This window comes from Vigna angularis, chromosome 2 (genome assembly GCF_016808095.1).
Source record: "Vigna angularis cultivar LongXiaoDou No.4 chromosome 2, ASM1680809v1, whole genome shotgun sequence".
Taxonomy (NCBI): domain Eukaryota; kingdom Viridiplantae; phylum Streptophyta; class Magnoliopsida; order Fabales; family Fabaceae; genus Vigna; species Vigna angularis.
Window position 1 is genome coordinate 50,613,059 of NC_068971.1, and position 12,597 is coordinate 50,625,655.

Here is a 12,597-nt window from a genome sequence, read left to right on the forward strand (position 1 = left end):
GATCATTACCGACAATGGCTAATAGTTTATCAACAAAAAGTTGGAGGAGTTCTATAATAATTTGTGCATTAAGCATGATACTAGTTTTGTTAAGCATCCTTAGATGAACGACCAAGTTGAAACGCTCAACAAATTTATAGTGGCTGAGCTCAAGTGACATTTAGAAGAGGCAAAAAGAGCTTGGGTAGATGAGCTACCTGAAATTCTATGGGTTTACCAGTGTTCCCTACATGGTACAACTGGAGAAACACCATTCAACTTGACGTATGGTATTGATGTCATGTGTCCCATAAAGGTTAGTTAACCTTCTCTTAAAAGACAAGTAAACGACATAAGTCTTAACGATGCACAACTAAGGGTGAAGTTGGATAACTTAGAAGAGCAAAAGGAAGTGGTCGTCGTCCAGGTAGAAATGTACAAGAGAGTGATAGCACGAAGATACAATACCAAGGTTAAGCTGAGAAGCTTTAACGTAAAAGACCTAGTTTAAAGGAAAACCAATGAAGCTCATAAAAAGTTGGCACATGGTATGTTTGCGTCGAATTGGGAAGGATCTTTCAAAATTATAAAAGATATAAAGAATGGAGCATAACACCTTGAACACCCGAACAACAAGAGCGTCTCCAACACTTGATCACATTTAAAGTTTTATTTGACTTAAAACATTGTAATGTATGATATTTCCTACCACTAGCACTTTTCCATGAAAGTTTTGGTTGATAAGGTTTTAACGAAATATCTTAAGTCTAGTTCTAAATGTTCAAGGAAGAGTTCGCAAAGAACCCTTACCGACGTTCTAATTGCAAACGGTTAAAAAAGAGTTCTGCATACCAATCGCTCTAATTTCCAACAATAAAGGAAGAGTTATGAAAACTACCACTTGAGAATTAGATAACTTCCTCCATATCCACCGGAGAATTAGATAGCTCTTTTTTAGCCGCTTGGCTTGTGCTTATAGTAATCTTGATGTTCAATAACGCACGCACACCTCAAGAGACTAGTTTCTTTCTAAATTGTAATCACAAACTCTAAGTTGTTGGAGCAAGTTTCCACGTTTGAATTCCATGGCTTCATCCCATTGAAGTCATTAGTTGGGCTTCATCCCATTGAAGTCATTAATTGGATCTTTCTTGCCGAGAACTCGGTGCAAAGCAAGTCCTACACGCTGTTGGGACCTTCAGGCTATTTCTCAAAGTATTTAGGGTGACACCTCTGCCTCTCGTTTCCGTTCACACAACATTTATTGTTTATCTACTATTCCCATTTCAATTGTTGAGTGTTGTGCCTCGGTTGCAACAAAAAATCTAAGGCTTTGTTCTTTTGGGTGTATTTGGGGGAGATGATTTGAATGAATTTGAGTGGATTTAAGGGTAATTTTTTAGTTGTTTTTTTGAGTGGATTTGTGGATAATTGAGAGTGGATTTGGAAGTAAAGTTTGTGAGAATTAGTGTAGAATTTGATTGATGTGATAGATTTTAAAAATTAGTTTAATTGGTAAAAATTAAAGATTACCAAAAATGTCCCTAATTATAAAAGTAATATAAAATGTTATTTATAAATGTTATATTTAATTGTAAAAATGTTTATAAAGAGAAAAAAAATTATGAATAATTTATAAAATTAATGTTTAAAAATTATAAAAATTAAATAATCAACTTATTTTTAATAAATTAGAAAATATAATCCATTCTATAACATATTCATATCACGTGAAATTGAGAGTATAAAATACAACAAAAAATATATTTTAAATTTAAATAGTTGAAAGTATATACCTAATTTTATTAAGATGTAGATCTTTTTAAATTATAATATTAAAATAATTATACAAAAAACTGAAAAATAAAATAAAGAGGTGTTAGTTTGGAAAAGGAAATGACCTTGGTCAAACTTCATACCGCTGTAACCGGTTACGACTCTGCTGTAACCAGTTACGTCACCCTCGTCGTTCTGTAACAATTGAAGGACACATACGACTTTTTCGCAACAATCCACTCAAATCTCTTCGATTTTGCGAGTGACCAAAATCGAGGGTATCCCACAAATCCATTCTCGACGATCCATCATTTTCCTCTCAAACGACAACACAGTTTGTAATTCATCACCCGCAATTTCGCTTGAACAGTATTATCTGTTCATGCGAACACAACCTAAATGATGTTTGACCCAACATTAAACACATTTTCCTTTTAGTCTTTCACAGTTTTTCCCATCATATCATGTGTTGCGCTTTTTTTAATGACAACCGAACACAACCAACGCCGTAAGGTCATTATTACAGCTGGAAATTTTAGCTGTAAGGAAAATAATTTTGTTAACCTGTATCGGACACCGGATTGCTTCTGGTCCTAATGCCTAATGAGAAAGGAACATACATAGTTATTCCTGTAAGTATTGTTATCTAGTTGACCAAATTGTCTCATCGCACTCCTCCAACATAAATCGATTTCATCATTTAGATTCCGAATCCTATTTCACTTGTTTACTGCCAGAGTTTTTGTAAACAGTGTAACGTAAACGCCCTTGAAAACATGAAAAGAGCAATAGGTAGGTACAAGCGGAGGAAAAAACATATTCGTCCAAGAGAGCGTGTCTGTCCGTGTTCAGTTCACTGATCTAATACTACAATATCGCTAAAGCATGAAAAAATACAGTGGGAAAAACAAATAATAGGGATCCCCGTAGCGACAAATATCGTCCCTCAAGAAAAAAATTGGCTTTTGCAGAGGCAATAGAAATGCAAACTCATTCGTGTGTCCTTTACCCATTGGGCCGAAGTAAGAGCCAGAAAACATAGGCAGTAGCAGACATTTATTACAGAACAAGAAGACCTCAGCCTCTGTCTCCTTGTGCGTATTCGGAAAAAACACCATCAGGACCGCCAATCACTCATCCTTCCGCTCCTTTCGGCAATTCCCCCAACCTCACCCAAATTCTTGTTCCGCACACTCCCAAATCCTCCCTTTTCCCCTCAGATCCACACCCTAATCTATTCTTCCAACCCCTAAAACAAGAAATTTAAAACACCATCGTAGTCATAATCATGGAGATACAAATACATTCCAATATTCATATATATTATATTATTAATCAAATCAAAGTACATACATACAGGTTACAAAACACATCCAGCTTAGACTAATTGCCTGAATTAAAAGCAGATCTGGCAACTGAAATCTAAAAATCGCACCAAATAAAAGAAAGTGTCGAAAGCCGAAATTAGGTTTAGAAAAGGTAACACATCGAATGGATTACGGATTATAGATTATGGATAGCAGAATAATAAGGAATCATCTGGTTCTGTTATTGAAATTCATCTTCTCGTAGTAGCGAATGGAGAGAAGCGAAAGAGAGAGGTGAACCTCGTCCTTGCCCAAACGTAGGGGCTTCGATCGAATGACCTGGGGGATGGTGGGGCCCCAGGGAGAGGAGGAGCATGATGAAGATGAGGAAGATGTCTGAGGCTTGGAAAGAGGGAAGAGATAAAGCGCGTGGAGGCGACGGAAGCCACCGAGAGCGAGAACTACGGATCGTAGCTGTTGTTCCCCACATCCAGTGTTCGCCCACTGCTTCGTGCAGATCAGTTCCCACAGCCTCTCGTCCTGCGCCGTCTTGTGCCACTGTTTGTTCACACACCCTGCCATCGCTAGGGTCCGCGCGTCCACGTGCTTCAAAACCTCAAACAGCAGGTTGTCGTCGAAACGCCCTAATCCCTCCACGTGATCCTCCTCATCCCCATCTTCTATCACCACCATCTTGGCCTTCTTCATCTTGGTCTCGTCATGGTGGACGGTGGCAGCGGACAGAAGTGGACGCTTCATCGGTGAGAAAAAGAAAGAGAAAGAGGGTTTTGTGGTTTGTGTGTGGGGGTGACAGAAAGTGAGGTGCTTGATGGAGGAGGAGGAAAGGAGAAAAAGAGAAAGAGAATAATTAAATAAATGGAGGTGAGAAGATGACGGTAACGGAATTGAGAGGGTTGGGTTTTAGTGGGAAGAGAAGGGATGGAATAATGGGGCAGGTGAAGTAAAGGTTAAGGTTAGGGGGGTGCACCTGCTTTTGGTGGTTTTCGAAGACGACAAAGAGAAAAATGAATGCGTTTGGATTCTTTTATGTGATGGACAATTTTGTCCTCATCTTTCTGGCCTTGTCTTTATGTTCCCATTCGCCTTCTCAGAGGGGGAATCCATGAACTAATGAAATCAAAGAAAAGTAAAGAAAAGATAGTGGTCGCGGTGGTGGGTGGGTATGAATTAATGTATCCAAGCATTTATATTTCATAAGTGTGTAAATAAGAGATGCAAGTATGCACAGTGTGTCCATATCAAGTACCTTTTTTTTTTGTTTTTCCTTGACTAATGAACTATTGAGAATGGTCATTTTTATACTACGATGATACAAATTTTTTGTGTGTAGACTGACATAGTGTTGCGAGGATACTACGGATGGAGCACTCGACGTGCCCTCCAAGTGCTGGATCAAGTTTTACCAAAGGTATTGTACCTAAAAAGAAACCATTCACATGACAGAACTCAATCAAAATTATGCATATCGTGTAGCTATTCTTCACTTTATCTGATGTTTGATTGCCTTACGCGTTAGTCTAAAATGGTGTATGGGTCAAAGAACACAGTTTCTTGAAATAATGCATGATCCTTTTCTGGTTCTTAATGTGATTTCCATGTGGGATATGTTGCTAACTTTATGCTCTCTCAATTCATTCTTGAATAATTCCTTTGATGTAGCCTATCATCCTTCCTACGTTATATAATTTGATTTATGGGACTTCCCAGGATGCTGCAACCCAACCTTCTCTTGTGATAGTTTATTTTGGAGGTAATGATTCCATGGGCCCTCATTTGTCTGGCCTAGGCCCTCATGTTCCTCTTCACGAATATATTGAAAACATGAGAAAGATTCTGATTCATATTCAGGTACTTCTGCAGCTATGTTAATCATTTGGTTCTTTTTCATAAGTGCACACTTCCTTTCAATAGAAACTGATATCCTCACTTCAAGACACAGAGCTCTAAATCTTGATTTTCTCAATATGAAGGCTACACCATTTATTTTTAAATGTGAAGGTTTAGGAAATAAATTGATATATTGAAGAACCTTTTGTTGACAAACATAATGTAAATCAGATAAGAAAACCAGCCATCATCACATTGTTTTATATCTTGCTTATCCTTGGTTTTCTAAAGCTGGTCCTCCAATCATAACATAAAATTAACATAAATCAACTATGCATTCGTATTCAGTTATGCAATTTAGTTTGCTTAAGAACGCCGGTTGCAGAATTAAGACGAAGAGGTGTCAAGAAAATATAGTCTGTGGACAATAATGGCCACCCTTTGAAATGGACTGCTTCTTGTTCTATTTCATATAATGTCTTTTCCACATATTACCAGATCAAATGAATCGGGTAAAGATGAAAAGAGAAAACAACTAAAAGAAAAAGGATATCTATGAAAAATCTGAAAAATGATTTGCAGTTATGCAGGAATGCAGCAGATTGTAACTTCTATAATTGTAATTTAATGTGAGAATATTGACTGTCAGGGTCTTTCTGAAAGGATACGGATCATTATCTCAGTTGTCCTCCTGTCAATAAGGAAAGAGTGCGTGGAAACACTAGGTAGCCTGAAGATATTTTTTCTTTCACATTTTCAATTCTGTAGCGTACTTATTCAGATAATTACTAAGTTCGATTCTTATTTTTTATTTCCATTTCTTAATCGGTGGAGTTCTTAGTGAGCTGGTAAGAACGAATGAATCGTGCCAAAGCTACTCAGAAGCTTGTATTAAGCTATGCAAGGAACTGGATGTCAAAGTTGTTGATCTTTTTAATGCATTACAGAAGAGAGATGACTGGAGGAATGCTTGTTTTACGTAAGTTTCATTACCTCTACGACTTATCTTTTATTTTTCTAAAATATTATGAGATTTCAGAATGGTGTCATATTGAAATCTAATTGTTCAATACCCAAATCCTTTAGTTGCTCTTTGACAGTATCTTGCTTTCTTTTCAAGATGATTCCTGCAATCTTCCGTCTTAAAGGCATGTTGACTGATGCTATCTTTTGGTTAATTTAAACTTGCATTTATCTTCAATTCTCTGGGTTTTCATGTCCATAAAATTTAAACCATCGATGCTTGAAAGATTAATATGACATTGATTTGGCTTTTGATCTTAATAAATAAGTGATACTAATGTAGTTATGGAAAGTTGGAGATTACATGTCCTCTAAATAAATTGACATAAATTTAGATACTCATTAAAAGAAAAATGACATCAAATTAGTCCCTAAATGCTGCCTTTTGTGCATAGAAGGATGATTTCTGTCTTAATTTCCACGACCTGAGGCACTAAATTGATGCACGTATCTCTCAGGGAGTTAGGGGCCAGAGTGGTGCAAAGCAAACCAAACATTCTAAGGACCACATGGATTTTTTCATATGCACTCCATATTCAGTTTTAGAAAAATCTAAAATAGAGTTAACAATAAAGTCACACCAGATTGTAAAACCAAAGTTCATACGATTCTTCTTTTTATCTCCTAATGCATAAAATTGTTGCTTATTCTGTTCTCTTGTGAAATATATTAAAGAGCATGTGAATGAGAATGATGTAAATACACTAGTTTACCTAAACAATATCCATAATTGTTGTCATCTTCAATGAATTTTGCAGTGATGGTATCCATTGAGCAGCTGAGGGAAGCAAAATAGTGGTGAAAGAGATACTGAGCGTGCTTAAGGAGGCTGACTGGGAGCCATGCCTCCACTGGAAATTTTTGTCCACTGAATTTCACAAGAGACACCATGTGATCTGGTTGCTGCTGATGGCAAAACTAAATTGAATTCTGAGTGGACTTTTTACAGAGAGACTCGGTGGGATTAGGTTGTTCGCTTATTGACTTTAATATTCAGATTCACCTGTCTGCCAAATCCTACAGTATTTAGCAGATTCCTATATCATTTAAAGTTTTTATCAGACATCTTGATTGACTATTTGGTGATAGTATTGTCCTATATTTTAGATAATCTGTTATTTCATGATGGTTCAGTTGAAGACAAGTTTAATAGAATTTAGACATTGGATATGGCTATTATACGTGGGAAGGGAAAAAGTAGCCACTTATATTTAACCATAAGAAAAATTGAATGCAACTTTTACAATAACTAGTACTTTTGATGCATTGCACAAATATTTCTCAAATTTGAATTGAACATATAAGAAGTGTTAAAAATATAGCAGACATCTGTGAAAATATTTAATCATAAATATGTACTTACTTTTTAAAAACAGTTATATCGGCTTTTGCACCAAACTAGGCAAATATGCCATCTTTATTACCAAAATGGGCAAATTTTGACTCAAAATGAAGTCGTGGGGGGCCAAAACGACTTCAATTGAAGAAGTCGTGCCCCCCTGCACGACTTCACCCTGTTCATTTGATCAGGGTTGAAGTCGTGCACCCCAAAAACGACTTTAGGGTATGGTAATCGATTACCACACATGTTGTAATCGATTACCATACCGTTTTTAATAAAAAAAATAAAAAATTTTGAAATCGTAGGGGGGTTCACGACTTCAATAATAGAAGTCGTGCACCCCCAACACAACTTTACTTTCTTATTATTTTTAACTTTTATTAATTAAAATCATTTACAATTTCTAAAAAATATTTTAAAATGTATTTAAAATAATTAAAATTATATCTAATTAATAATAAATAAATTTCAATATTATTAAATAAATAAATTTCATACTTTTAATTATTTTTGTAATTAAATTAAACTTTTTATAAAAGAATTTCAATTAAATAATTTATAACTATAATTATCTAATTAAAAATTCAAAAAAAATTATATTTTATTATAATTTATTGTTTTTAATTTTTATTATTATAGTATATTTTTTTACAAAATTATAATTAATTAATAATAATTTCTTTCATTATAAACTATTTAAATTAATAAATTTTTTAAATATAAACTAATTAAATTAATAAAAAGATTAAATAACTAAAATCTAAAATCGTGGAGGGGGTTAACGACTTCTTTTACTGAAGTCGTGCTCCCCCCACACACTTTCACTTTATTACTTTTTTTAATTTAAAATGATTTATAATTTTTAAATTATATATTTAAACGTATTTAAAATATTAAAAATTTATATAATTAATATTTAAAGTTTCTAAATATTATTAAATAAATAAACTTATTTTGGTTATTAAATTAATCACATTTTTTAAAATTATTTTAATTAAATAATTTATAACTATTATTATTATAATTACATAAATTAAAATGCATAAATAATTTATAATGAAAAAAATTATTATTAATTAATTATAATTTGTAAAAAAATATACTATAATAATTAAAATTAAAAAAATAAATTATAATGAAGTATAAAATTTTTTGAATTTTTAATTAGATAATTATAATAATTATAGTTATAAATTATTTAATTAAAATTCTTTTATAAAAAATTTAATTTAATTACAAAAATGATTAAAAGTATAAAATTTATTTATTTAATAATATTAAAAAACTTTAATTATTAATATTTTTAAATGTATTTAAAATAATTAAAATCATCTTTAATTAATTATATATAATTTAGAATATTTTTAAATGTATTTAAAATAATTAAAATCATCTTTAATTAATTATATATAATTTAAAAGTATAAAGTTTATTTATTTAACAATATTTAGAAACTTTAAATATTAATTATATATAATTTTTAATATTTTAAATACATTTAAATATATAATTTAAAAATTATAAATCATTCTAAATTAAAAAAAGTAATAAAGTGAAAGTGTGTGGGGGAGCACGACTTCAGTACAAGAAGTCGTTAACCCCCTCCACGATTTTAGATTTTAGTTATTTAATCTTTTTATTAATTTAATTAGTTTATATTTAAAAATTTTATTAATTTAAATAGTTTATAATGAAAGAAATTATTATTAATTAATTATAATTTTGTAAAAAAATATACTATAATAATAAAAATTAAAAACAATAAATTATAATAAAATATAATGTTTTTTGAATTTTTAATTAGATAATTATAGTTATAAATTATTTAATTGAAATTCTTTTATAAAAAGTTTAATTTAATTACAAAAATAATTAAAAGTATGAAATTTATTTATTTAATAATATTGAAATTTATTTATTATTAATTAGATATAATTTTAATTATTTTAAATACATTTTAAAATATTTTTTAGAAATTGTAAATGATTTTAATTAATAAAAGTTAAAAATAATAAGAAAGTAAAGTTGTGTTGGGGGTGCACGACTTCTATTATTGAAGTCGTGAACCCCCCCTACGATTTCAAAATTTTTTATTTTTTTTATTAAAAACGGTATGGTAATCGATTACAACATGTGTGGTAATCGATTACCATACCCTAAAGTCGTTTTTGGGGTGCACGACTTCAACCCTGGTCAAATGAACAGGGTGAAGTCGTGCAGGGGGGGCACGACTTCTTCAATTGAAGTCGTTTTGGCCCCCCACGACTTCCCCATTTTCGTAATTTTGGTTGACTTTGCCCATTTCGGTAATATTAAAGGCAAATTTGCCTATTTTGGTGCAAAAGCCCAGTTATATCTGTCAAAGTAAAAAAGTAAAATAGCATTGGTTTTGTTTTGTTGAATGTGATTTAAGTTGTTTGAGTAGCAGGCAAGACAAGACAAGTGCTTGAAAAAATTGAGCATAAGCCATATGTCACCACCACACAACCATACAGAGACTGCACCATTTGAAAATGGTGATGACTGTTGCATGCATGGAGGGGCTACAAATGCCTTGCATAAATAGCTTGGTCTAGGTCTAGACCTTTGTATCCATACCAACTTGATCGTGGTTAAATTCATTGGTGTCTTCCTCATCCAGTTTCTGCAGTCATCATCGGTATGTCTTTCTGTTCCCACCAATGATAATATCCTATTCCATCTGTCTATTTTTTTTTTTAATTGCTTCTTTAGGTGGAGAATTAAACAATAAAAGATAAACAACCAATAAATAAATAAAAAATCATATGAAACAATGAAAAAAATTAAAAAATAAAAAAGATAAAAGAAAATCATAAATTAACTTTAGGCACAAAGATGAAGAAATTTACAGAAAAACTTATGTATAATCAAATTATATGAATTCATATTCTATATATATATATGTAGAATGTCTAGAAGACCTGAATTTGATTAGGGTAAATAATATTTTCCATAGCAATTCTAATTTTTCATCAATAAATTTTGCTAAATCAGTTATTGAAATGCTAAGTAATTCTGTCATATTGATGTACCTTTATATATATTCTAATGACAAAATATAATTTTAGTTTTTTACAGATTAAAATGTTATGATTAACCTTAGCGGTTTCATATTGGAGGAGCATGTTGTTAATTTTTTACACATCATTGGGAATAATGTGAAAAATCATAATGTCATTTTTCTTCTGTCAAGATTGATTGTTAGCATACATTTTTATGTGTTAGATGTAATTTTAACATTGAAGTAAGAGTTTTTAATTAAGACGTGGGGATCATATCTTCAATAATAGTCGATCAGACACAGTGATTGTATTTATATTTTTACAAATTATATGAATGAAACTATCTTTATTTATATTTTTATTTTTTTGAAATATGATTGTCTATACACCATAAATGGAACTCAGATTCGAGTAAGGGTTTCAAGATCTGAAGCTTCCAGATATCGAGGAAGGAAAAACTAACAAACTAAAAATATCATCGCCACATGTGATTTTGATGGACAATATGGACAAGTTGACAAAGATGCATGAGATGGTCGGTATGGACAAGATGAATGGTCTGACGGGATGGACAGATTGATGGAAATGGTTGGGATGGAGCGAGATGACTTGATGGCCGAGATGAATGGGTTGACCGAAACAACAAATGAGTTGAACTTCTTGACCTTCCTTGTCAAGTTTTTCAACCTTCTCCTTTGTTGCCAACCTTGACTCCATTTCTTAACAATGCTTTCAACAAACTATGAACATGAACCATGCACACACACTTGCCACACAAATTCTGGAACTCACCTGGTTTTAGCAAACACCAAATTATCTCCAAAGTTTCCAATAAAGACCACAACACATAATGAGACCAAGCTATGTTCGAGGAAACACCATAACATAGTTCCCCACCATCACTGCTCAACTAATAATATACAACAATTTACCAACCAACTATTTAACGGCGTATCCAATGCACAAGTTCAAGACTTACTTATGCTTGGTTAATAATTAAAAGTTGTATGATCACCTTTAAAGTAAGGGATATCTCTATACTTCGACAATCTCTCTACTACATGCGAAAAAGAACCATGTATATTAAAAATAGATGTGGTCGTTGACACGTGGAAAGAAAGCAAACCAATGATAATTATGTAAATACACAATAATCACTCTTAAATCTCTTATTTGCAGCAGGATGTGAAATTCGTGTTAATCTCACAAATGCTCTCTTTGCATAGCTCGCTTATCTCAGGAAAATAAGACAAAAAAATCCTTTGAATCATCACCCTCTATTTTTTCTCAACAGTAATTCATTTCAAGAGAACACGATTTAAAAGTTATCCAGGGATGATAAAACTGAAATTTAGAGGATCTTAAATAAAAGATGTACACCTATAATAAAGATATATAAATTTTGATTAAGAATTTACTTTTCTTGTAATAATTTATTTTATTTGAGTTATAAAATTTTAAATTTGATTTTATTAGATTTTTTTTATGAGTGTTGTTCTTGATATTAATCACATTACATATTACTATCACATTATATAATTAAGTTATTTTTCGAAAATAATTATTTTTCTATTTTCTCATCAATTGATATAAGAATTTTAGTAATTGATATTTTGAGGTTTTTGTTTTCGCTGTTAATTTTTTTTATTTAAAAGGATTTTCTTATAATTTTCTTTAAGCAATATCAACAATTTTCTTATAATTTTCTCATCAATTGATAAAAGAATTTTATTATAATTTTCTTTAAGCAATATCAACAATGAGAGTTTAAGTTGGTTTTGAGTCAGTTATGCTCTAACAAAAAACATTTCAATTAAGTGAAAGAAAAGTATGTTTCTTTAATTTTATTTTAATGGTATATTTTTTTAATTAAACAAATTTAAGTGTTTTAAAGTCAAACATTTTCAACATTAATTTTAATATTTGATTTCACTAAAAAAATCAAATGAAATAAATTAATTACATAACTAAAAAATACTATGGAATAAAAAGAAAAAAAATAAGCTTACAATAATAAAAAAAACTTGTTTAAATTAAAAAAATGAAGCTTCCAACATTCCAAATACACTACTGGTGAGCTAAAGTAATAAAAGTGAATAAAACGTACTAACAAGTAATGTTTTATTTATTTATTTATAGAAATTAAGTTTTAAACATAACCTTCCTAAAAATAATGAAAATAATTTTTAACAATGAATACATTATAAATTTAATATATTTTACTCCTCGTGATTACATTTATTTTAAATTAGAAAATAGTGCCCTATTTTTACTTCCTAAATATTTACAAAAATTTGTA

The 12,597-nt window shown here is 31.1% G+C and overlaps 1 protein-coding gene and 1 pseudogene across 2 annotated transcripts; one reads left to right on the forward strand and one right to left on the reverse strand.

The window, feature by feature from the left end:
• Positions 1-2,572: 2,572 nt before the first annotated feature.
• Positions 2,573-4,057, reverse strand: LOC108329661 (F-box protein GID2). Of its 2 annotated transcripts, XM_017563986.2 has the most exons (2): positions 3,363-4,045; positions 2,573-3,004 (listed from the first exon to the last, which is right to left on the reverse strand). In XM_017563986.2, exons 1-2 carry the CDS (start codon positions 3,819-3,821, stop codon positions 2,990-2,992), a joined length of 474 nt encoding a protein of 157 aa, XP_017419475.1. In that variant the 5' UTR covers positions 3,822-4,045; the 3' UTR covers positions 2,573-2,989. The 2 variants fall into 2 exon arrangements, with proteins under 2 accessions (XP_017419475.1, XP_017419474.1); XM_017563985.2 differs by lacking the exon at positions 2,573-3,004 and having other exon boundaries at positions 3,057-4,057.
• Positions 4,058-4,239: 182 nt separating this feature from the next.
• LOC108329660 (GDSL esterase/lipase WDL1-like) lies at positions 4,240-7,011 on the forward strand (annotated as a pseudogene).
• The last annotated feature ends 5,586 nt before the right edge of the window (positions 7,012-12,597 follow it).